Source organism: Mchenga conophoros, linkage group LG15 (assembly GCF_057382185.1).
Source record: "Mchenga conophoros isolate Kocher_MC1m ecotype Shallow Benthic linkage group LG15, M_conophoros_male_GT1.1, whole genome shotgun sequence".
Taxonomy (NCBI): domain Eukaryota; kingdom Metazoa; phylum Chordata; class Actinopteri; order Cichliformes; family Cichlidae; genus Mchenga; species Mchenga conophoros.
In genome coordinates, this window is record NC_140540.1 from 3,715,413 (window position 1) to 3,740,627 (window position 25,215).

The 25,215-nt window shown below is 41.8% G+C and overlaps 1 protein-coding gene across 2 annotated transcripts; it reads left to right on the plus strand.

Annotated features, from left to right (window-relative positions):
* The first annotated feature begins 14,892 nt into the window (after positions 1 to 14,892).
* Positions 14,893 to 24,330, plus strand: tbx18 (T-box transcription factor 18). Of its 2 annotated transcripts, none has more exons than XM_085247632.1 (8): positions 14,893 to 15,397; positions 16,601 to 16,763; positions 17,140 to 17,241; positions 19,302 to 19,473; positions 19,892 to 20,059; positions 21,031 to 21,095; positions 22,407 to 22,501; positions 22,691 to 24,330. In XM_085247632.1, the coding sequence occupies exons 1-8, from the start codon at positions 15,163 to 15,165 to the stop codon at positions 23,224 to 23,226; spliced, it is 1,536 nt and encodes a 511-aa protein (XP_085103758.1). In that variant the 5' UTR covers positions 14,893 to 15,162; the 3' UTR covers positions 23,227 to 24,330. The 2 variants fall into 2 exon arrangements, with proteins under 2 accessions (XP_085103758.1, XP_085103759.1); XM_085247633.1 differs by having other exon boundaries at positions 16,604 to 16,763.
* Positions 24,331 to 25,215: the final 885 nt, after the last annotated feature.

Below are 25,215 nucleotides of genomic sequence, written 5' to 3' on the forward strand. Positions count from 1 at the left end.
TAGGTGGAGGAAGGGTTAAAATCTTCCTGGTGGCGACAAATAAATGAAGTCTGTTTAAAACCCGATTAAAATCCTTGTGCTTTATTGTTCTCCTTTTAAGTGGTCTGTTGACAAAAGTCAAGTAAAAAAAAGAGAAGAGGCATAAGACGAGAGCAGCCCAACTCTGTGAGTCAGCGCTGATACCGACGAGACAGTTTAACAACGGAAAAAGGGAAGTCCGCAACGCTTGCTGAGAATTCCTGCATATTATGAGAGAAAGGGACAGTGACAGATGTGAAGTCGCTGAAAGCCTTCATATCAAATGTTGAACTCGTTGAACATGTGACCAGAGTCAGACACACACACACACACACACACACACACACACACACAGGGGCTTCATCTTTCATCGCAAGACAATGATCTCTTTTCCTGGACTGTCTACACACTCACACACTCAAAACCAAAACCGCAGGACTAAAAATGGGTCCTTGTCATAGTCCATTAGGAGTAAATTTGCTGTGTCCACAGAGTTGTTTCTCTCTTTCCCATTTCAGCCCCTTTCTCTGTGTTTTGATTGCTCGCTGGATTTGGTCCTCTCACCACGTCGTCGTATTTAGAAGGATTTAGCTGCCACCATCAGCCACACGGCGGTCTGATCGACAGATAACATCAGCCGATGGTTTCCAAATGAGCAAGTGAGCGCACCCCGATCCATTTTCCTCCTGTTTGTCTTGATACGTAGAGAGGTGCATTTATTGGTTTTCATTCCAACGTGTCGTCTTCTCTTTCCTTGGCTTTCTGCTGCTCTCTTTAAGGCTCGAAACCTACACTAGAAGCTAAAATTGAGCAAAAAGGTCCAGTCACAATAACACCAGCTACAGAGCAGAGTCCTGAGTAAGTTTTCAAAAGAAAAAGAGAAATAAAGCTATACTCAATCACTTGTACAGTGTTCTGAGTTTTCTTTGGATCCTTCAGATAACAGTTGCATTTGTACTAAATGTTATTTCACCAATTTAGTTTTCAATATTTTCCAGTTTTAGTGATGGGTATAAGTCGAGCTCCAACCAAGGCTGAAAAATAAAGCCAGCACAACGTTTTCTCTGTCTACTACTAGACTATGTTGAAAATGCCCAAATTTACTTAAGCCGGGCAGAAATAATGGATTTGATCTCTGAAGGGAATTCCCACTTTCATTATGGGCTGTTTGGGGGAATCTTTTTTAAACTCACCTGATTCAGGGGTGTGGGCTGCTCTGATTCTGACAGCTGGATCCCAAAACAGGCGGTTTACCTGCTAGATTTCTGTTAAGGCTTCATCTCTCGCCTCTCTCTGGTTGTGGACTTTTTAATGCAATAATCTAGGATTTGTTGCACTAGCAGCGTGCTCCTGTTTTAGTCATTGAAGCTCTGCTGTTTCTCTGCTTGCTAAAGTTAGCTGATAACTTAGCATTTGGCTATCTTGTCCAAAACAAGATGGCGACAGGCCATAATAGCAAATCCACAGCTTCAGCAGGGATTCACAAAGAAAACTTCACCATGCTATATTTACTGGCATAAGACATTTACCCACAAGATGTCTTTTGGTGTCTGGGGGATGATATTAGTGATGTGTCACTCCTGACTCCTGACAGTGTTACTGTTTGAAGTGCCATATTTGAACCCAAACCACAATCTCTTCCTGAACTTAACCAAGTAGTTTTTAGTGTCTAAACCTAAACAGCCAGTGAAAAAAGCAAATTAAAGAGTGCATGAAAAAGTGCAAAACACAAAGGTCTCAACAGGACACAAACCACAGTTTCCTGGCTGACAAACCTGCGACTTATGCCACCACCGCCACCCCCTGTAACATCATAATGCTGGCCGTAGATTACGGGACCATTATGTCTTGGCACTCAGCATAGCCAAGCATCGAGGCAACAATGCCAAATGAGAACTTGTGTGTAACAAGGCGACGCACTTGACAAAACAGCACTGTGTAACAATCTGAAGGAATTGGTCACAAGCAAATCTGCAGATTTAATATTGTTATTGGATCTTTTTGGTTTACTCTGGATTGCAGCATTTTTTATGTCATATCCGGCTATTTCTAAGTAACCGTTTCACATCTGGAGAAATCTGCTTCTTTGTTTTCTTGCTGAATCACATGAGAATATCATGCCTCTATCAATATGAAACTACTGGAGTAGAAAGCAGCAGCCCTGGCCCTCACTTCAAAGGTTAAAGTAATCTTGTACTAATGAGTGTTTACTCCTAAGTGTCATGTAAAGCTAAGCTAACATCGCTTACAGGTAAAAGAAACTTTGTACACCAAGGCAGACTGCTACATTATCATCGCTGACATGTGACAAACGTATTGTGGGTTTTTCTCTGAAGCAGTGTGTGAGGAGAGCTTAGGCCATGCACACTCCTGCACCAAGGTCAGAGATAGTTGCTCTTAACATTTCACTTAACAATACACTTATTTGTTTTATCGTTGCAGTGGTGCATATTATTTTTCTCTCATTGTTAACTGTTACCAAACAACATCTCCACTCTTCCAGTATATTTAGCACAAAGTGCAGCTATTCAGACAAAGCTGAAAACACTGTTATTCTCACTCATCACCATCTCATACAACAGTGGAGTTGCCGAGCAACTCACAGGGGAAAACATCACGACTGGTCTCCGTTGCTAAGTTTTAAGTCGACTGCTTCATAGAGTTAAGGTTTCCAAACATTTTCAAATCAGGCCCACATTTTAAAAATGTGTTTCTTGCCTGCTTGGCCAAGGCTGATGAAATCACATTAAAACTCAGCACTAAAAAGGCATTTAAGGCTGTAAACTACAGTTAAGAGTCCAAGCTGTAAGTCACAGGTCAGACCATGGCCCCAGCTTCAAAAGAGAAGTCAATGTGATGCGCTACGTTGACAGAAAAAAAGCCCAGACCAGCCTTCAGTCTGTCTATTTGTGCGTTGGTCTCTTCAAATTATCTTTGGGTGCAAAGGATTGTGGGTAGCTGCTGACAGCATGGCCACTAGTGTCCTACAGAATATTCATTTTCAGTTCAGTTAAATTCATTTTTATTTATATGGTGCCAAATCACAATAACAGTCGCCTCAAGGCGCCTTACATTGTAAGGACCCCGCTCTGAGCAAGCAGTTGGTGACGGTGGGAAAGAAAAACTCCCTTTTAACAGGATGAAACCTCCAGCAGAACCAGGCTGCCACGACCAGTTGGGGGTGAGAGGAGGAAGAAAGGATAAAAAAATGTTTATATTGAAAAACAATAAAATTGCAGAGAAGAGCACAAAGATAAATAGGTGAAACTGAACACTGGCGAAAAAGATGGGAAAATTTAGTGTATTACAGACATGGGGGTAGAAGGGGATATAAATGAAAAGGCAGGGGGAAGACAGTATAAAGAGCAGGGATAAAATATCATTATGTTGTTAAAGGCTGCGCTTGCCAGTAATAAGATGCCCAGATACTCCGAGGCTCCAACATTTGTGTTGTACTTTGTCCCAGGACTGTAAACACTCATTCATCAATGTGCAGCCCAAGAGGCCGCCTGTCATAATTACCTGCCCCACTCGGAGCCCATTATGAAAGGGAAACAAACTGTCACATACACCAGTAACTGTTCCTGTGACCTCTAGTAATACAGGGTGTTGTTAATAAACCTATAAATGCTGTTTACATAGCCAAGTTAGAAGACATGGACAGTGATACTCCCTGACAGTAATGCCTGCTGTTCGTCTGTCTAACCAAAACACTTTTTCTTGGCTCACTGATGGAAGGAACTTTCTGAATCTGAGCCTTCATAGTACCACACGGTCAGGACACATTTAGGCTACGAATCTGTGATGTAGATTCTTTTTGAGCTGCAGCTTTGGGATTCTTTGGTAGAAGATGTGCGTATGCATGTGTGTTTGTACTTGTCACACAGGCGCTGCTGGCCTTTCCATCAAATATACAAGCAAAATAGATTCGGTCTCTTTATAGGTCTTAAGATCTCTCCATCATGAATACAGTGTTCCCTCATTTATCGAGGGAGTTGCGTTCTAAAAATAACCAGCGATAGGTGAAATCCGCAAAGTAACCAACTTTATTTTTTACAATTTTATAGATGTTTTAAGGCTGTAAAACCCCCCACTACACACTGTAAACACTTTTCTCAGACAGGCATGAACATTTTCACACTTTTCTCTCTTGTTTAAAAGCTCTCAAATGTCAAACCTTCGTAGAAAAATAAGTCCAGTATTATAGAATGAAACCAAAGACACCCGCAGGAGCCGGTGCAAAACGTTTCGTCGAAAGTGTTGAGCTTGTTGGGGAGAAAACTTACAAACATACAGTACAGCACTTCAGAGTCACACTGCTAATGATTGAAGATTTATGTAAATATGACAAGCTGAACGCATTCTGTACTGTACAGGAGACACGGCACAAGATTGATTGACAATGGTCTACAACCAATCAGGACACAGAACACAATGCGCTAAAAAAAACATGCAAAATTGCACAAAAAAAATCGGTGAAACAGCGCGGCTGCGAAAGGTGAACCGCGTTATAGCGAGGGACCACTGCATAGCATTATATATTTCATAGACACTTGAAGTTTACTTACAAATTTAAATGTCAGTGCTTACTCTTTTGTTGTTTTTATGTTTTGAAACAGAAAATTCTGAGAGTGGAGATTTCCAGTATTAGAAATGTGGCACCTTGTATTTAGAGTATGAAGTATACACTCACCTTTACTGGGCAGTAACTGCCCAGTTTGCTATTATCAAACAGCAGAAACAAAATATATTTTGGCATGCAGACATGGTTAAAATGACCTGCTGAAGTTCAAAATAAGCATCAGAATGGAGAAGAATGGTTGTTGGTGCCAGATGGACACCAACTGCTCAACTACTGATATTTTCTTGAGTTTATTTCTAGAGTTTATTTTCAGTGAGCGGCAGTTGTCGCCTTGCTAATGCCAGAGTACAGAGTAGAATAACCAGGCTACTTCAAACTGTTAGGAAGGCAGCAGTAACTCAATCAATCATGACAATCAACATATACAGAAGAGCATCTCAAAATGTACAAGAAGATGAACACCGGTGCTGCTCCTGTCGGCTAAGAACAGGAAACCGAGGCTACAATTCACACGGGCTCACCAAAAACGGACAACAAAAGATTGAAAAGATGTTGCATGGTCTGATGAGTCTCAATAGTGGAGTCAGAATTTGGTGCTGACCACATTAAAGCATGGATTCATCCTGTCTTCTGCCAATGATTCAAGCTGCTAGTGGTGTGACTGTGTGGGGAATATTTTCTTGGCAATTTGGAGCCGTTAGTTTCAGTTGAGCACAGTTTAAACACCACAGCTTGACTGAGTATCGTTGCTGGCCATGCCTGTTCCTTTATGATCACAGTGTACTCAAACTTTTACGGCTCCTTCTACCAGGATAATGCATCATGTCAAAAACCTCAAATCATCTTGAACCTGACAACCAACTGCCCTCAAATGGCCTCCACAGTCACTGAATCTCAATCCAACAGACCACCTTTGGCATTTAGTGGAAACGGGAAATGTGCATTGCAGACATGCAGCTGACAAATCTCAACTTTGTTGTTATTTATCACTGCAAAAAAAAAAAGTTCAGATTTTATTCACCCCACATGGAGGTTAAAGGCCAATATCGAGTACAGGGTACAGGTAAGTGAACACTCTCACTTAACTACCCAGGTTTGCCAGATCACATAAAAATAACCCGTCCAATGATCCATTATCTCATCTCTGTCAAATTAAACAACACACAAACAAACATCATGGTAGCGTGATGTCAGCAGGTGTGGTCAGTGCCATCCAGCTGCATCCTACTTGGCGGGTCATGAGCAACATCCTCACTGCCTCATTAACAAATCATAAAATCCTCACGTGGGCATGTGTGGCTTATGTGTTTGTGTTTGTTGTGTAAGTGTGTGGGTGCGAGACAATGTTCAGAGGGTTAGTTCATGTGAAAGATGAAAGACGAAGCTCAAACTGAGTCAAAATGTCGAGCTTTCTGGGGTAATTAAAGGGCTTCGGGCTGTTGGAGTCTCAGATGGTGTGTGAGAAGAATTATATCCACCACTCACAACCTTCTGTGCTGTATAAATGATAAATGGGTCACAGATTCACAGATGGGCTACTAAACAGCTGACTGATAAAGCAGAACATTGAGTAATGACGAAGGGCCGAATGGATGAACGCCAAAACAAAGCTCAGTCCTGTTCTCTGCTCTGTTTCATAAAACTACACAAGTAGGAATGTAATAATAATATTCCAGTCTTTAAACATCAGTCTAAACCATATTCCTTGTAAATTCTTCAGCTTTAATATCATTTTTCTGTCGGTATATGTGAGCCATTTATTTGCCGCCTTCCCCATCCACAGTCTGTTAGCAGCAGTCAACATCTTTGGAGTTTATTTGGAGCCACAACGACACGTGGCAGTTTTGTAGGGATGAAAAATATCCCCCAGCACTTAATATACGTTGCAACCCTATAGATGTGAATTCAGAAACTTTATGTGACACACACTCTTACATGTGTGTGTGTTTGCACGACTAGGCTATAATATGTTTGGTGGGAGCAGGATGCCAGGCAGTGCCCTTTAAAGGCTCTAATGTGGCGGTGGTTTCATGGTGGTTGGCACAGATCAGCAGGAAGAGGGCAAAGAGAGGGGTATTTAAAAAAAGAGGTAGAGAGGGGAGAAGAGGGATCTGGTTTAAAGAAAAAGAGCTATAGTTACACAGGCACACCGCAGGCATCAAACTGTTGTGAAGATATGAATTCCCACTCTTTCTCCGCGTACTCGCTGCATCCCTCTATTTTCTCCATCCATCCCTCACTCTGGGTCAGCGGCCCATTCACAGTGCGGTCCTGGGGTGATCAGAGTGGACCCTGCCCTCTCTCACTCTGCTTTCATTCTCTCTCCATCTTTCATCCCATCTTTTCTTTTTGCAGCGGGGTGGGGGGGGGGGGTGCAAACAAAACAGTCATACTTCCCCTAAACTCATCTTTTATTAATCAGACCTCAGCAGTGTGTCAGGGGGAAGAGTGACGCACATGGGTTTGTGAGTTTAAAACGTGCTCCGTGAACACACACTCAAACACACACACACATACACACAAGAACATGCAACTGACCACTGACAAATGCCTCGGGGTGTTTCATATTTCCTCTGCTGCAAAACAGACCATCACAAAAAAACACCAGAGCTCTTTTTGTGTCTGAGTATGTGTCAAAGAGAGAGACGGAGAGAGAAGGAAAAAGAAATTAGTGAGACAGATGACTTGAAAGCACCGCACGACCACCTCCCTTCTGTCATTCATAAAGCCTCCTTCACTCTCTTCCCTTTTTTCGATCTCCCTTAAACACACAAGCGCGCACACACAAGCACACACACACAAGCTCACGGGCAGAGCGGATATTCTGGGTGGTGTTATTCCAGGTGTGGAGTCGTTGAGGTCTTCATGCTGTGACCCTGTTATCCTGGGAAGAGGGAGCGTATTAGACGCATGCAGGGAGAGGAAGAGACTCTATATCAAAAACACATTTCTCCCCGAGGCTGTGTCACTGCAGACACACGGCTACAAACCCAGCACATACTGTATATAAAAGCATACGTTTCTATGTACTCATGCGTGAAGGTGAATGCTTTGCATGGCCAAAATCTACTGTCGGATATTATTGGTCACTATCAGTAAAAGGTCCTGCGGTACATGAAGTGACCGGTACAGTCACAAACTAAAGCCCTCTGTCAACAAGCCAAATAAACAAACAAACAAAGGGCTTTAACTTGTGACATTTGATAAAGTTTGCATATTTTAAAAATGCTCTTCAGTTCAGTTTGTAGTGGAGATGTACATCTTCTGAGAAGTGTTCAAAAGGAAAAAATTAACAATAAAATATCTGCCCCTCTTTTTTAGAATTCAATCCAGTTTTTACTGTTTTTCTTTTATCGTGCATTTACTGGGATGCAAACAAGGATAAAGCTGATACTATTTTTGTTTGCATCACTTTTCACTCTATGCATTATGGGTAGCGTATACACACAGCCTCAACTGACTGAGACTCACTCTGCGCCTGGAAAAAACAGAAAACAGATTTTTCTTACACCAAACAAAAGTAAGCAGCGAAATGTATTAACCTGCAGCTGACAACCAAGAAATTGCTTCTGTTGTTTCATATTGAGCAAAAATGGATGTTAGAGACATTTATGTGTGTGTGTGTGTGTGTGTGGGGGGGGGGGGGGGGGGTGTTATTAAACTGATGTGGATAAAAGTTCCTTAGACCTTTTGATGTCTTGAATTTCCTTTAGAAATTGTTCTTTCTCTCTCCAGCTAAAATTGTGTAATTCAAAGCCTCAGAAATGCTTAAAAATAGTAAGCACCAGGCACCAGGCGAAAAACACCGAAAACACTGAAACACTTATTCATAACAAGGTAATAAAATCCCGTATATACATATATATGCTTTCTGTGCGCTATAATGGAGACATTCCTTAAATACAGTAATAAAACAGCGTTCCTTACATTTGCGCTAAATGCTAGTTAGTGCTGGCCTGAGCGCTGAGCGCAGGCGGGGAGGAGAGGCAGGCTTAACGGACGCCTTCGCCGCCAATCCTCAATTTTAACGACTTTGCTCTTTGATTAAAAAAAATGCTTAAATGGTTCCAGTTGAGCCAGAGAAAGAGAAAAGAAATAAAACTCCAACATCTAAGAGATGAAAATAACCGTTGTTCTCCAGTTTTAAGAGGCACGTGTGCTGGGTTTGGCCTGAGACGCTAGTTACGAGCTGCAGATGTTTGTATGGTTTTTTATGATTGTTGTTATTTTCAAATTGCGGTGTTTCTATGATGAGCTTTGCATTCGTTAGCAGAGTGTGTGTGTTGATGTGTGTGAGTGCGTGAGTGAGAAAGGAGCTTCCAAAAAAGAAAACCCGAGTATTTTGAGTTTAATTAACCATAGTTCTAATCTGTGTGCTTTTTAGCAGCTTATTATGCAATCTGATCGCAGGAAGCTGTAGTGGTGATTGCACACGATGATAGACTATCTATATATGCACACACACACACATAAAGTTATATATTTCAAAATTATGTAACAGGAAACAAGTAGGGTAATCAAACCACTACATACAATCCTTCCTTCTTATGATCTCATGCACACCCATACAAACACACACACGCACACACACACCGCTCAGATGTTCACGTGGTTTTGCGGGTTACAAGAGGAGAAAAGTTTTCACCTCTTCTTCGCTGGATGAAGAAAAACCATAAAAACAGCACCTGCTCGCTTGTTCTCTCTCCATCCCAACTGCGCCTCCCACCCTCCCCCTCCTCCGTCTGTCTGTCTTTGAAGGGAGCAAAAAAAAGAAGCCAGTGAGGTAATGAGACGAGCTGTTTGGCCGCTTTCTAACGGCATTAAAAACATTACATTTGCATCTTAAAATTGATTGGACAGGTAAGGGTTTGGCGTCTTCCTCGAGGCCGCAAGATGGGGTCAACAAAACCTGCCAAGTTCAAATATCTTCAAGCGGTAGGGCATTAATCACTGCACATGAAGGCTATGAGGTGATGAAACGCAGATCACTGGTGCATCGCTGTGGAATCGGACCAGGTTGTCTTTTGGATACGAGAGATGCTTGTTTAACAGTGTGTTCAGTGCCAGAAAATGAACTGTTTACTTCCACAAATTATGACTATGCTTTGTAATTAACAGACCTTAGATCAGCCCGAGAAACATGTATTACTGCGTCTCCTGCTGACTTGGATAAATACGACTGGAGCCAATCCTGTGGAGCTGTTGACCTCTGTTGACCTCCCTTGAGCTCAGAGACAATTACTTACAGCACTGCTACATAAAGCGCTCAACAGACAATCAGGAAGGACCGTTTTTATTGTTAAACTCCTTCGTTTAGCTTCCACAGTTTAAAGTATAAACCCAAGATGCAAAAGGCTAACATCCCTAGAGTAAAAAACAAAACAAAAACAAAACCCTGTCCCTAATCTTGAGAAGTAATGACACATCAAATGTGCTCTCATTGGATAAATCACTCACTGACGCTCTTTTATAAAGCGGTGATCCCTGGTATGACATTCCTCAAACAAACTTAGCTGATAATAAGATCAAAATATCCCTCTTATCTGTCTCTCTGAAATGCATGTTCACAACGTGGTTTAAACGCCACAACACCATCAATTTGTCTAACGGCATCATAATGGCACCAACAGAATAGTTTTAAGGCTTTGTCCTCTGCCCGTTCCAGCCTATCATGAGGCTGCAGTCTTCTGTTCTCAATCCATCGAGACAGTATTTACCATCATCAGCTAGAAATGATGACAAAAGCTAGCAATGAGTCGTAATTCATCTAAAGAAGGGCAAACCAGGTCAGCAAACCACCTGTGAGTGTCAGCTTGTGTCTAAAAAATACGCATGAAGAGGTTTAAACGGGTAGATGTCCTTCAGGATTTGGTGTAAATTACTTTAAATTTGTTCATCATGGACAGACTTCAGACTAGTTGCAAGTTTAGTTACAATTTTTTATCGTTGTTCCAGTTTTGCTTCCTCTCACCTCCCTACTCTAAACACTCCTTTTTTTCTTAATTACAATAGTAAATTCTTATGTTGAACCCTCTTCTTTTGTTTTATCTGTAGACAGTGAGATAATTATACCAAATAAGTTTCAGTTTGATAGCATGAAAACAATAATGTGATGTGTGTAGCAGCAGCCTAGTAAGCTGAGCAAAGCATTTTTTATCTCTGAATAAGAGGATGACTCCCGCTGCTTCGGGCTGTAACTCAGAGGTGCACAGAGCCATCTGTCTCTCTCTCTTTCTGTCTTTGTGTGTCTGTTGCGCTTGTGCAAATGAGACAAGCTATTGCAGCCAGAGCAGGAGTTCAACTATAATAGCATCCGAGGCGCACAGAGGCCTGAATAAACGGCGTCGAGACCAGAACCGGCTCGTAAAAAGAAAATCAATAAATGTCATAGATCCGTCAACTTCTATCAAGTGTGTCAGTAAATACCACATTTTGAATGGAAGGTTAACTTTATGAAAGAACGCGGGGGTCACTTCACTTGGATGACGAGTGATTCTGGGCCAGCATAAGCAGGATACGCTCGGAGGGGCCCCGGTCGTTTACTTTGCAGTGTTGCTTCAACTGCAGATAGGCACGGAGTTCAAGTCATGGCTGTTCTTAGTGGAGCCATGCAGAGGATCCAGCAGTTCTCGGACTAGGGTCTGCCTCCCCAGGACATGCCGGATGTGTAGCAGGGACCCTCGATTCTGGAGGGAAACAGATGGCTGAAGATGAATGTTGCACTTCTCCCCGTATAACTACATCCATCTTTGTGTACACCACTGCATCTGTGTGATGTCTGTCGTTTTGCTCAGATCAGCTGTAGCACTAAAACCCATGTCCTCTGGAAAGATCAGTGTGACACATTACAAAACTGTGGAAAGCTATCACTCCCGAAGCTTATAAAACGCACTGCGTTACCGCTGCCTTGTACGGAGGTCTCTCCCCACACGCACACAGAAAGAAACTCACACACCTTCCCTGCTCTCATGCCACTTCCGCCATAAAATGCCTGGCAGTGTTCCACGTGCCCATTAGCAGGCGCTAAATAACTGTTAACAATGTATTACCCAGACTCCCCTGTTCAGGCACTTCTACCCTTCCACGGGTCCCTTCAAAGCTCACAGGTAATTATGTCAAAGGTTTTTAATAAACAGCTGAGGCTACTTGGTGCAGCGGGTTACGCCCACCTTCAAAGTGGCAAAATCTGTCCTTTAGATAAAGTTACAAATGCGCAGGGCTCTGATTGGCTGAAGTCTTCTCAAAGTCGTTAAAAGCCATCAGGTAACCCCGCACCTGCATGTGACCGGGTAATTAAGGATAATGCTTTAAACTTGACTAAAGGATATAGTCAATCACAAGTGGACTGAATATTAAGTCCATTAAACCGAAATGCTGTTAAGTATTAGTATTTTTGTTTATTTCCCAAATTAATTACCTTCGTCCAATATCTCACAAACTGGAGACTAAAGGGAAGGATAATAAATCAAAGCAACAGCTTGAGCCTATTATAGCGGCACCGACAGCGTTTCACGTATGGAGGCGAAGCCTGCCGCTATAACCTGTGATTTATATTAAAAAAAAATATATATATATATATATTTTTTTAAAGCTACATTAGAAAATGGCCACACGTTAATATGTGCTGATGCTTAAAGCTTACACCCTGTTTAAAAAATGTTTTTATTTTATTCATTTTATTTTATTTCATTTTGAACAGTTTATCCTATCAGCCTCGGGAAATGAAAAACTGAAACACTTAACAAAACTAGCAGGGCAACCTGCCAAACTTAGTTAAAACAGCGTAAATAATACATTGTTTATTTATTTAATCTTGTAGCCTGACTTATATGCAAAACGCAGTAATGTTAAATGAAGTGTGGAGCTGCCGGATAGAAAGGGGAAAATAAAAATGAATAAATACATTAAAAAAAATGTTTTTAAAAAAACCGTCGAATAAAAACAAAAAGGTCACTAAAATGTGCAGAAAAATTTCTGTGGGAAGATATTATTATGAAGAATATCACACAAGCATCAGATAATATAAAAAAAATAATTTCATAAATAAATATCGCATGACTTACCAATGTTTTTGTATTACAGTGTAAATACACTGTTGCGACGAAACACAGTATGATAACAAAGTTACGATAATGTGATAATAATAGTTACAGTGCTCTGGAAGCAACGACATCAGTTTCACGAAACAGCTGTTTCAAAAATCAACAATACCAATCGAAATATTCTTATTATTCTTATTCTTATTATTGTTGTTATTGTTATTATTATTAAATAGTATGTATTTCATGAAAACGATGGGAAAATAATGTGCACTCTGTTAACGATCAGCCAGCCAATTAGAATGTTAGTTTCTTCTAAAAAAACAAAAAAACATTTAACTTACAAATAAAATCTCAAATACATAAATAAGGCAGTCTTTATGAAAAAAAATCCAATTCATACAGAACCTTTGTTCACGAGTGAAGATTTTCAAAACAAACTTAAACCGGTTTAAATTACTACTTAAACAATGTTGAGATTACGATTGTGAACACATTCCTGTTAAACTGGAAAAAAGAGGGAAATCCGTTTGGTGTTGTTACTAAATTCTGCCCCTTTTTTCTTCTTTTTTTTGTTTTGTTTTTGTTTTAAGTACATCTGTTTACATGCGTTTTTATTGGTTCCGAGGCTGGTAAGGGAGCAAAAATATTCGCTTTAAAGTTTTTTTTTTGACAGTGTCAGGTTAAGTCGGGAGGCCTGGCATCGACTACAATCTAAATTTTGTTTTAAACAAATGTTAGCCTCTGTAAATGTGACGGAATTATAAATAACCTACCACATTTAAATAAAAAAAACGCCAAGAGGAAGAGAAAGAGGCAGATTTTGATCTGATATAGCAAAAGTATATAGACAAGGAATTTCTCCTAATGTCCAGATATTTACATTAAATTTGCGCCAACAAACGGATACGTGACCAACAAGCCAGCAGAGGCCCGATGTTCACGCTGATTTTGGCGAAGGAGCCGAGGAGGTAAGCTGGAGGCTTAAATACTGTTGTGAATAATGGCATTTTGTACTTTCTAACTCCGACAACAGCTCAATAAATACACCAACAAATGAACAGGTTCATTAGTTTGGCACATTTTATGCAAACGGCAGCACGCGCGGTGCATATTACTCTTGGAATAAATGGCGTGTTTAGGTCTGAAAAAGAACATCAAGAACTAAAGAAACCTGTACACACACACACACACACACACACACACACACACACACAGGCTCAGTGCTTTGTTTATTTATAGCCAGCTTCTCCCCTCCATATCTCACCGCCACACCAACGCGCATTCCCGGCGTGACCGCGCTCGTTAACACGGCCTTGAAAATGCGCACGATTATTTCCACGCCTGCAGTAAGAGCGAGTCAAACTCATCCATGTATTTTATCCAGCTGGTTGCATTCACTCATTTCCCCCTGTATTTCAAACATATTCCCAAATATTTCATTTAGCTACTGTTAGACTCGGGTTCAGTTTGAGACGGAAATATTACCTCGTGATTTACGTTTTTCATAAGAAAACAGCAAAAGCGCCGATTAGATCATGATCGTTATAATGACATTATCATATCTGTTATTACGTTATCGACTAAGAGACTAATACTTATTGTATTAGCCTTTAAATAGTCTATAGATTCAGGGTTAAGTGTGCAGCTATCATACGGTTGTTTTTAGTGCAGCAGTTGCCTAGTTTCTCTTTTTACAGTTGCATATTTGAGTAGAAAAGAAAAAATCGAAATGTAACTAAAGTTAATGGCACTGTTGCCATGACATTTATGCCAAAATACACGTGAAATGGTACACAACAAAGCTCTTGTGTTCAGTAGACATAGTTGGGATTTTTTAAAAGACTTGTTAAATACATAAAAATAGTATTTTACACAACAAAATTTAATTCCATACTCGTATTATGATCATGGATATTTTGAGGTAAATAATCAGTATAAGATTCAGTCTGTATGATAGTTCTGTCAGGACTTTTTTATTTGGGGGAGGGGGGTCCAGTCGTGCAGGAGCTACTAATGGCCAGATATGCAAAGCATGTTGGGCCGGTGTGTCAAAATGCGCGCAATGCCCCGGAGAGACGCTCCTAGCTCTCCTTGGCCTGAAGACATGATTCATTCACCAGCTCTACTTTTACCACATAAGGCGGCACGAGCGGCCCCCACAGCGGGCGGGACCAAAGGAAAAGTTCCGGGGGGTTGTGATTACTCATGATTGGTTGCTCTGCTCTGTGACTGACAGGTCCCTCTCCCCGACTCTCCTCTAAGCTCGGTTGTTGACACTCTCCAAAACTCCGCAAGGCACCTACGGATAACGGAGACACCATTACAGCTCGCCCCAGGCCCTTCTGTCTCGTCAGCTGCTCCGTGCAAGCACGGAGAAACTACCCTGCCCTTGGCGCGGGATTGCCAGCGTGGATCACCTTTTTTTTGCGACTTCCTCGGTTTTGAACTTTTCTTGCTCCCGGCCTGCAAGCTCGTGAGCGATCTCCTTCGTCTTCTTCCTCTGTCCCGAGACGCGGAGAAATGGCAGAGAAGCGCAGGTCCCCGTGCGCGCTGAGCGTCAAGGCGCATGCATTCTCAGTAGAAGCGTTGATCGGCGCGGAAAAACGCCGCAGGACGAGCGGGGAGGAGGTCGTGTCCCCCGGCTTCGAGGACGAAACAGATGTGTCTGATGTAACCGGGAGTCCGGGACTACGGGCGGACAGAGGGTGTACCGGCGACCGGGGCAGTGAAGTTGAATGTGGAAGTGGCGGATCCCGTAAGTTATAATAATAATAATAATAATAATAATAATAATAATAATAATAATAATAATAATAATAATAATAATAATAGGTGTCTGACATGTCAGCATTATAAAATTATGACTTGACGCTCATACTCCGTCATTATAGGATGCATTTGTTTAAGCTGGTTAATTACTGTGCAGCTGCTGCCCGCGCACATTTGTTATTCTGTTATTATATCAGAAGACCAAAATCCTGATCCTTGTTTATGTATTCATGAGCATTTTCCCCTTGCCTGCATAATAATTCATGTTCTCTTCTTCTCGTCACCGACTAGAATTCGGTCATAAGCATAAAAAAGATGACGTTTATAAAGTAAAACAATAATAGGCTTCCTTCGGGGCGCACGGTGAGACTGTGATACATCACTGCTCTGGTCTAGTAAATATGAGCGGTGTGAGTGTGACTAATGTGAGAGGCTTTATGAGTTGTGTTGCAATCATAAACACGCCAATTAGCAGCGTATAAAGGCCGGGAAACTGCCACGGAAAGGATACTAAAAGGTCTGCAGACGAAATAAACCGACTGGCCCGGACAAATCAGGATTTAAACCCGCTGTAAGTTCACAATGCATTTGGCTGAGGAGTCTCTGTGTTAGTTTGCCTCGTTAGGCCCATGTCTAATGTCCATAAATTTCTACCACTTGGGGAGGCCTGTGCTGAATAGCACAAATAACAACAGCGGCGAGACGCATAAACACCGCTGTTAGTGCTTCCTCTGAACATATCCTCAGTATTAAAACAGGTTTCAACTCAAGCACTGGCGTGAAAATCGTTGAACATTTTTAAGGTCAGTACTGAGTGCGAGACGGTGTTTAAGCATGCAGATATTTCTACTTTCTCATAGTTTTCATTTTTTAAAGGCTATCTATCAATAGCGTGACATTAAATCGTAGAGACAGAAATAACTGCCAGAGGTTTAAAAATATTTACTTCGCTCTTGCTCTTCTGAAATAATTGTGTTGTAAATTAAAGTAAGGCTTTCAACGTATTTCCTTTGTTCTGCTGAGACGTTACCGTGTGACGTTACCGCGCTTTAACCCCGTTCAGATTTATTTTTCTTTTGTTTTAATGAGTCACACAACAAGAGTGAAATGCAACACCTCGTGAACAACGCTTGGCTTGTGATGGAATGTTACAATTAACACGTGCCAATCTCAATTCATCTCGGTGTAGCAGAGAGCGACGACGCGCTGCTGGAGAGCCCGCACCCAGCAGCTCTGTGCACGGCGTCGGTAACCGGGACCGGAGAGGAGACCCGCGTGGACCTGCAGGGATCAGACCTGTGGAAAAGGTTCCACGAGATTGGCACGGAGATGATCATCACCAAGGCCGGACGGTGAGACAGGGATTCGCGTGAATGCGTAACTTTATGGGTGACTGAAGAAAAGAAGAAATGAGAAACTCGAGGAGAGAAAAAAAATGTTAAAGATGAAAACAATATCAAACATATAAGAAGAAATACGACGCACGATTCGTAGAAATTAGATGAGCAAGGCAGTGAACCAGATGATAATTTGAAAAGTGAGCAAAATTGCTATTAAAATAATTATTTAGAGAGTTAATTTGTCTAACCAAGCCAAACAAAACTCTATTGCATTGATTCTTTAATTAAGCTATTATTAATGCATTTTTTGTGATGGTGAATAATATATTATTCACCAGTTAAAAAATGACAGAGTGTTGCAAAAGAATGATTTTGGTTTTCCTGGCAGCCGGATGTTCCCCGCTATGCGTGTGAAGATTACGGGTTTGGATCCACATCAGCAGTATTACATCGCCATGGATATAATCCCCGTGGACAATAAACGATATAGGTAAGACCCACAAAAAGCTCCACCACAGGCCCGTGCACACTTACTCCAAAGCTCGTAAATCGTAAAGATGCTGCTTCTTAAACTTTGAGATCCTGCTGTCAGAATTTTTAAAAGCTATTTTTCAAATCTCGTAATGAAGGAAAAAGTAAAAACAGAATAGAGTGCCAGCGAATCTGAGTACACTGGGATATTTGAAACACCATTTTATTTTTGACTTGTCAAAGCAATCCCTGTCGAAATATAAAACAAAGTCACATGACACAAGTCCTGCGACATCACGTGAGGGACTGTGGTCGGCGCCAAAAAAACAAATTAAATGTGAACTAAAAGAACATATTCAGCTTTATTTTAACAAAAATGTGGACTTTTTGAGTTAATAATATGTAATAATGTCAATTATGGCATGTACACCATCTCATTAAATTTATAATTCTGTACAAAATATTTTAAAAAGTAATTTTTAAATAATGTTTACTTTTTGAAAAAATGAGGGCACAATCTTGGTGTTCATTTGCTGACTGAACTTTTCAGATAAAGAATGCGCTAAAAGGTAGATTAAGTGTGGCAGTGATGTAATTCGCTAATCCCACGTAAGTTTTAACCACAGACTTTTTATTGATTTGTGATGGGATGTCGAATTGAATTGTTTTAATCCTTAAAACGTTATATTCAAGTGTTTTGATGAATCACTGGGCACGATAATGAACTGGTTGGATATATTCAGTGCCAAAAGTTAAAGGATGAATTTATGCACTGATAAAAAACAAAACTCTAGAAAATACTTGTAAAAAATACATATTGTTTAAACATGTTGGATCAACGTAACACCTTTATCAATAGCAGGACTATGGAGCCCAAGGCAATTTGTTGAGGTAATAATCTGTTAAACTATAATAACACATCAAAATAGGCTAATGCATAATGTTAAGCAAACATGCTGGATGTTAACAAAAACAATTGTTAACATGATTATTTTAAATGTGCTGTTAGGATTTAAAGGTCTCGCTAATACTAAGCAATAAAACACGTCATTCGTAAAATAGTTCAATAGTTTTGTGTCATCCAGCCCTGAAAAAAACAAATTCATTTCCATTTTGTCCGGAAAAAAGCACAATATAAGGAATTTGGGCAAATCACACGACGCATTCCCAATGACAGAAAAGCGATTTCGAGGCGAAAAAAACGAATCGCGAAAAATGTCCCCAAAAGAATGAAAGCTGTACCCCACAGCGCTGTAGCTTAAAGATACACTCTCACACGCGTGTACTGTATAAATGGCAACAGCACAGCAATTTTCTTTAGCATGTAGTCCTGATTTAGACTCCATACACTGTGTTCTTGGTACAACCCAGGATTTTTCAATTGTGCAACCTCAGCTTTGCCTCCACAAATGGTGCTTGGCACCGGTGTTTTGTCACGGCGGTTTTGTCGTCCCTTTTGGAGAGGACCGTTTGGATACCTAACCTCTCCACCCTGGAAGGTCAAACCAGCAAAAGTCGTTACAAAGCAGAAGAAAACGGCGTGTTATTGCAGCGGTATCCGTGCAGCCAAGTCTTTGCGTGATATAAACCGCGTGGGTGTCATTTCAAAGGTTCAAAATTCAGTTTATAGGATACCACGTTTTAAAGTGAATGACATGCCGGATAGCACGTTACTGGTCCATCTGCCTATAGAACATATAACAAATGCATTATGTAAACTTTGGTGCGCATTGGCGCACTTCAGAACGTCCGGTGTCAAAGCGCCGTGGATCAAACAGAAGGAAAATACTGTTTGTTTAAAAAGAGCATTAATCCTGTAGTGGAGTCCAACCTGTGGCCTGGAGGGGAGAGTCCAGTCCGGCCCTAAAGTCATAAAGAGTAAAATATGAACTTAGATTTTAGTGTTAAAGTTTTATGCTTTTATAAATTCACTCCCTTGTAAGAAAACATTTTATTCTTTATTACTGTATATTTATTCATCAGTTACTGAAGTATCGAGTCTACCTTTTGATTTGTAAATGATACGTTCATTCAGACAGAAACCGTGCTCACTCACTGTCTTGTGTGTGAATTGTGTAGGTACGTGTATCACAGCTCCAAGTGGATGGTAGCGGGGAATGCCGACTCCCCTGTGCCTCCCAGAGTATACATCCATCCGGACTCCCCGGCCTCAGGAGAGACGTGGATGCGTCAGGTGATCAGCTTCGACAAACTCAAACTGACCAACAACGAGCTGGATGACCAAGGACATGTATGTAGCAGCACATCACACTTGTGTGACACATTTGTAATGTGGCTCTGTTGTATGAAACGATTTACTACTATTGTAGCAAATAATATGACTGCATATTATTTACAATCAAAACATTCAATTTCACAATGAGCTATTATATAAAATGTAAATTTCTAATCTAATATTAAAAAGTCTCATCTCATATGAAATAGTAAAAGTCTCATAGTTTCCTAGTCTGAGTTGAACATGACTTAATGTTCTGTGCATTTTCATGTTTTATTTAATTTTCTTTCTTTATTTTTACAGTGTAGGTCTGTAGAGCTTGTGCACCCACAAGCGTACATGTACATTTTCCCCAGCCATGCTTTATGAAACACATAAAATAGCAGTTACATAATCCAAGCCTCAATCAATGTGTTTCCCTCCCCCGGTTCAGATCATTCTGCACTCCATGCACAAATACCAGCCGCGGGTCCATGTAATCCGTAAGGAGTGTGGAGAAGAGTTATCCCCAGTGAGGACCATCCCCGCAGGGGAAGGCACGCGCACCTTTTCGTTCCCGGAGACCGTGTTTACCACTGTCACGGCGTATCAGAACCAACAGGTAGCTCAGCTGAACTCCTAGAGACCCATAAACTAAATATAACAAAATACTCACAGTCGCCAAGAAAGTCACATTTCCAGTGTGTGCTGCTACAATGTGCTGTGAATTTGAAAACACATGATGTAATTTTGGATGTTGTGGTTGTTAAGTAGATGTTAGAAGTTTAATATACGTTCGTGCAGCTCATCATGCAGTGTAAAGATAAGCTATTTTAATTCCTAGTAAGTAAGTAAGTAAAATGTATTTATATGGCACTTTTTAAGCCGATAGTCTATTTAAAGTGCTTTACAGAGATATTAAAAAAACATCACACATGTTCTATGTTTTGCATTTAAAGGCAGATTCATCTCTGTCAGCAGGCGTGTATGTCTATGCATGTACATGCTCTACAAAATAAACAGAATAAAGTCCTCTGGAAACTCCTCTGCAGGCTGTTAAAGCAGTTTACCAAATAAAGGCTTATGTGACGGGCTGTTAAGAAATAATAGTGATATTCGCTTACGTTGTCACACATAGCTTAAGATTGTTATATTTTCTGTTTTCAGTGAGGAAAGCTGCAGCTTTTCTGTGTTTTTGCACATGTTTGCTCCATGTGAGCTTTGAAGTAGGACGTTAGCTGAGGTTTGCTGGCCTGCAGTGCATGATGGCTGAAGTCAGAACATGGTGGTGATGTCTATAAAAGTCCTTTTGGATGAGGGTCACAGAGCTGGGCCTTAAACACCACCCACAGTCTGAACAGGCTCAGACATTAACTCCATGCATGCATGAACCCACACAAAGTCACATAAATGTGCAAAGAAACATACAAGTACGCATGCTCACAAATGAATTTATTTATAGACCTGATTGAAAGATTTCCGAGAAAGAAAACATTTTGGCTGGAACTGGTATTATATAGCGTAGTGCGTTATCTTTGATTTCATAATAACAACGTTTCAGGAAATAATTAGAGTCTTATTTTGCTTTTTCAGATTACAAGGCTGAAAATTGACAGAAACCCATTTGCCAAAGGCTTCAGAGACTCTGGCAGAAACCGGTGAGTTCATTTTAACCACAGAGATTTGCACATTATCTGGTGCATTAGGGGTAGTGAGCGATGCATGACTGCTTCATATTTTGGCTTGCATGTGGTTTTTGTCACTGCTATTTTAGTCTGATTTTATGGGGAGTAAAGCTATGTATTTATTTATTTATTTTTTTCCTAATGGAAAATGTGCTACAGCCTCCCATTAAATTTTGTCCTGAAGGGCAAAAAAAAAAGGAAAAAGAAATGGACTAAGCTGAAAAAAGACGTGGCACGTAGCTATGGTTAGAGTGGTGATTCGTTTTCGTTCAAATGTGCTAACTTTAAAGGCAAATTAATTCCTGCAATTGCACTGTTACAGGCACATGCTGTAACTTTGTCTGCGAGCCTAAATGGAGCGTCAGATTCCAGCCAGCCTCTGGAACATAAACATCAACAGCAAAATAATAAAAGTCAAGAGTGTCCCGAAGAAAATCTGTATAAACACATTTCTAAACATATATAAACACAGCATTAAAACAACACAGCAGTAAAACTCTAGCAGTCTCCAAACAGCCACTCCCCTGAGGCCTCGTAGAAATCATTAGAGAGGAGAGCCGGAGGAAGGGAAGCAGAGGGAATGTGCGAGAGGGAGGAAGGTAGAGAACGGCAAACTGGATAACCCAGGCACCTTGACAGCTGACCCTATAAAAGTTAAACTCAGGAAGGCTGAAAAAAAACCCTCCTCTTAAATATTACAGGAAGAGTTAAGCAGTTTGCTAAATAAACTTCTGCTCTGATAGGCTGCTTTGGAGCACACAGAACCGCTCCGGGCAGCTTGTCTAAATTATCACCGTGGCTACAACCCCGCGGGGGGGAAGACTTTTATCCTCACGCTAACGAGGGGTAACAGAGCACTCGCATTACCCACCCGCCACAGCAACCCTCCGCCCCACCTAGAGGAGCATGGAGGCTCAGATTTGGGGTGGGGGCGGAGGAGGAAGAAGGAGAGTCCCACCTCATAAATCGTTGCTGCGGCTTCCTGCTCCTTCGTCCTGATTCGCCCGTAAAAGCCGTGTGAAAGCAATTACACACAAGCACCCAACCAGCAGCAGCCAATCGAAGCCTGGCGTTTATGCCCCTCATTACCTGCGGTCTCCATGGAGATGGCAAGGAGGGCCCCACAGGCGACTAAGATGGCCGCCAGGTGGTTGGGCGAAATGCACGATTTAGTGAGGCGTGCTGAGTTAGAGCGAGAAAGAGAGGTTCCCACTGCATCAGATATTAGAAGGTTGGGAGAGCTCACGGTGAAGTGTTAATGTGTGCATTTGTGTGTGTTTGCAGGATGGGTTTGGAGGCTTTGGTTGAGTCTTATGCATTCTGGCGTCCATCCCTGCGAACACTCACATTTGAGGACATCCCTGGCATGACCAAGCAAGGTAAAGTTCAACAACAGGAAGCTTCTGGATGGTGAACATAAGATATCCAACCTAAAGACAAAATCTTTGTTTGTGATGGGCGTCCTTATTCACACCATGAAAGTGTTTATCAGTCACTCACAGAGTACTGGTTGGTCATAACTACAGGTTGCCATGGCTGTAAACATTTATCCTGCTCTTATTTTGTAGGAGTCCCAGGAACTCATGCAGCGGTTGGAGCATCGCCTCACCTGCTCTCCACATCCCCGTGCTCATCTCCTTTCCAAGTTTGCCCTCTCAGCCCACCGGACTACACCTGTAGCCGGCCGGCACACCCCCTCCACCGTTACAGTAACGCCCCAGAGCCATTCCCCCCACCCAGAGGTCCATCTGCGTATGAAGCCGAAGGATTCTGCTCCCTGCCTCTCCCTGCCTCTCAGCTCGGCTATCTCTCCAACCCCACCTCACAGGGCTATGCCGGCCTTCGCCTCCACACGCCGCCCTACAGCCTGTATGGTTACACATTTCCCTCTTCGCCGCGCCTCGCTGCCAGTCCTGATAAAATGGCCGCCACAGCCAATCATCAGAGTGCCTTCCTTGGCTCGTCGCCCAGTGGGACTTTAACGGACAGTCTGGGTGTGCTCGGCGGAGGACAGCAAGGCTTCTTGTTCGATTCTCGGACTTTGGGACTGGCAGGGAGCCAGTCGGGAGGCGGGGCCTCGCAGGTCACTGCTCACATGGGCTGACTTTGACTCTGGGTTGTCACAAACACACAGTGACACCCTGGATTGGGTGTGTGCTGCTTTTGTTCCCGAACACTCTCTGAGTTAACGATCAAGCATCACGCTGAAGACAGAAAGAAGTGACAGAGCAGGCTTTTTTTGCCTCTGTGAATATATGAGCTTGTTAAAGCTTTACCTGAAGGAAATAATTTTTACTTTTGTTTTCACGCACGATTTCTATGACATGTCTGTGGACCTGCAGTGGTCACTAAAGAAGCAGCAGTGGTGGTTAAGGAGTCCAGACGAATGAACACACTGACTGAATTTGGACTGGGCTCAGACCGTTGTGGCCCAGAGAATCAAAGCAAGCACTTCATCCTCTGCCCTGAAACAGTAACTATGATACTCATACAGTGCTGCCTTTGTCTCTATCATTGCCTACAGTGGGTGGGACTACTAAACACCATCAAAGTTTTTCTCATTACATGCACGATTGTTCCTTCGATCACTATGCACTAATGGCAGGGCCTGTTCACCACTCAAAAACACTTTTTACACACAACACTCGGGGTCGGACGTATAATTACTTAATGACGTCATAGCCACAACAGACCATAGGAGTTCTCCTGGTGGCAGTCGTGGTCTAATGGTAAAACTGTAGAGAGGAGTGGATAATGAAAAGATTTAAGGCTTAAATGTATTTTTTCATGTCTGACAGAAAAGCAACAGTACATGACTCTGTATATATAAGGGGGGAGGTGGGCGGGAGGAGATTTCTGTATATAAAGGGCCGTGCAACCCTTCGCACTTAAAAACCCCGATGCACCTGCTTCTGCTCTTAAGACTGGGTCAGGTATGGGACACCCTACCCTGAACTTGACTGAAAAGCTTTTCTTTGCAAATGCGCTATAACAACAAGCCCTTTGGCCTGAGGACATTAACATGTTCTGTGACCTTTTTGAGCCAAATAAAATATATGTATACGTGTCACGATGTTTGAATGTAATCAATAACTTACTAATTTAACTGATTTCACGTGGTTTTGTAATGAAATTCAATGCATGTTCGTGTGGGCACGACAATTTCTTTACACTTTTTTTTAAATCAAAGCAATCACAATACAATATTTCCTCAAGAAAATACGCCTAGTTGTATTTGAGTATAACTGCAGGTGTGTGTGTGTGTGTGTGTGTGTGTGTGTGTGTGTGTGTGTGTGTGTGTGAGACAAAGTAGCCGTTTTTTTCACAGAAAAATGAAAAACATCCCAGAACAAAAGAGAGAAAGCGCAACTCTCAAACACCATCGTCACGATCACCACTCATTTCAACTCCAAGTCTGCAGAAGTGACGAGTCTTACGACAGAGGGTGTGCTATGAATGTGGATGTGGGTGTAAGGATGTGGATATGTGTGTCCCTGTGCACACTTGCGTGTGCGTGCATGTGCGTGTGGTGGTGGTGGTGGTGGTGGTGGTGGTGGTGGGGGGGGGGCAACAGGTGGTTGAGTTGTCAGCGAGTGTGTGACCTCACAGTCTCAAAGTTCATGTGGATCCCAGAGAATTGACGCCCCCATCCTCTCCCCCCCACACACACACACACATATATGCACACACAAAGTTATGTGTGTATGAAAGCACAAGCCAAAATTTTGAGTCTTTATGTACTCTAACACCCGGAAAAGTAGAGTTCCCAAGAAAGCCAGATAAAGCAGGGTTTCTTGTGAGAAGACAACTACATCTACAGCTATCTTAAGCTCATCTTAATACTGAGAGGCTCTGTCCACACTAAAGCTACACAAACATCAGAAACTGTAGCAGCTGCCCCAAAATGGGAAACTTGCATCGTAAGACATAACTACACAATGAAATTATTTGCACTGGCTCCTAGAATAGAGAGCAAACACACAGACAGGAAACACTGATCAATGGAGGAGGGAGAAACATTCAGAATGCAGTCAAGGTACAATATAAATTTGGTGGTATTTGTAACTACAAAGTCCAATAATGTATTACATAC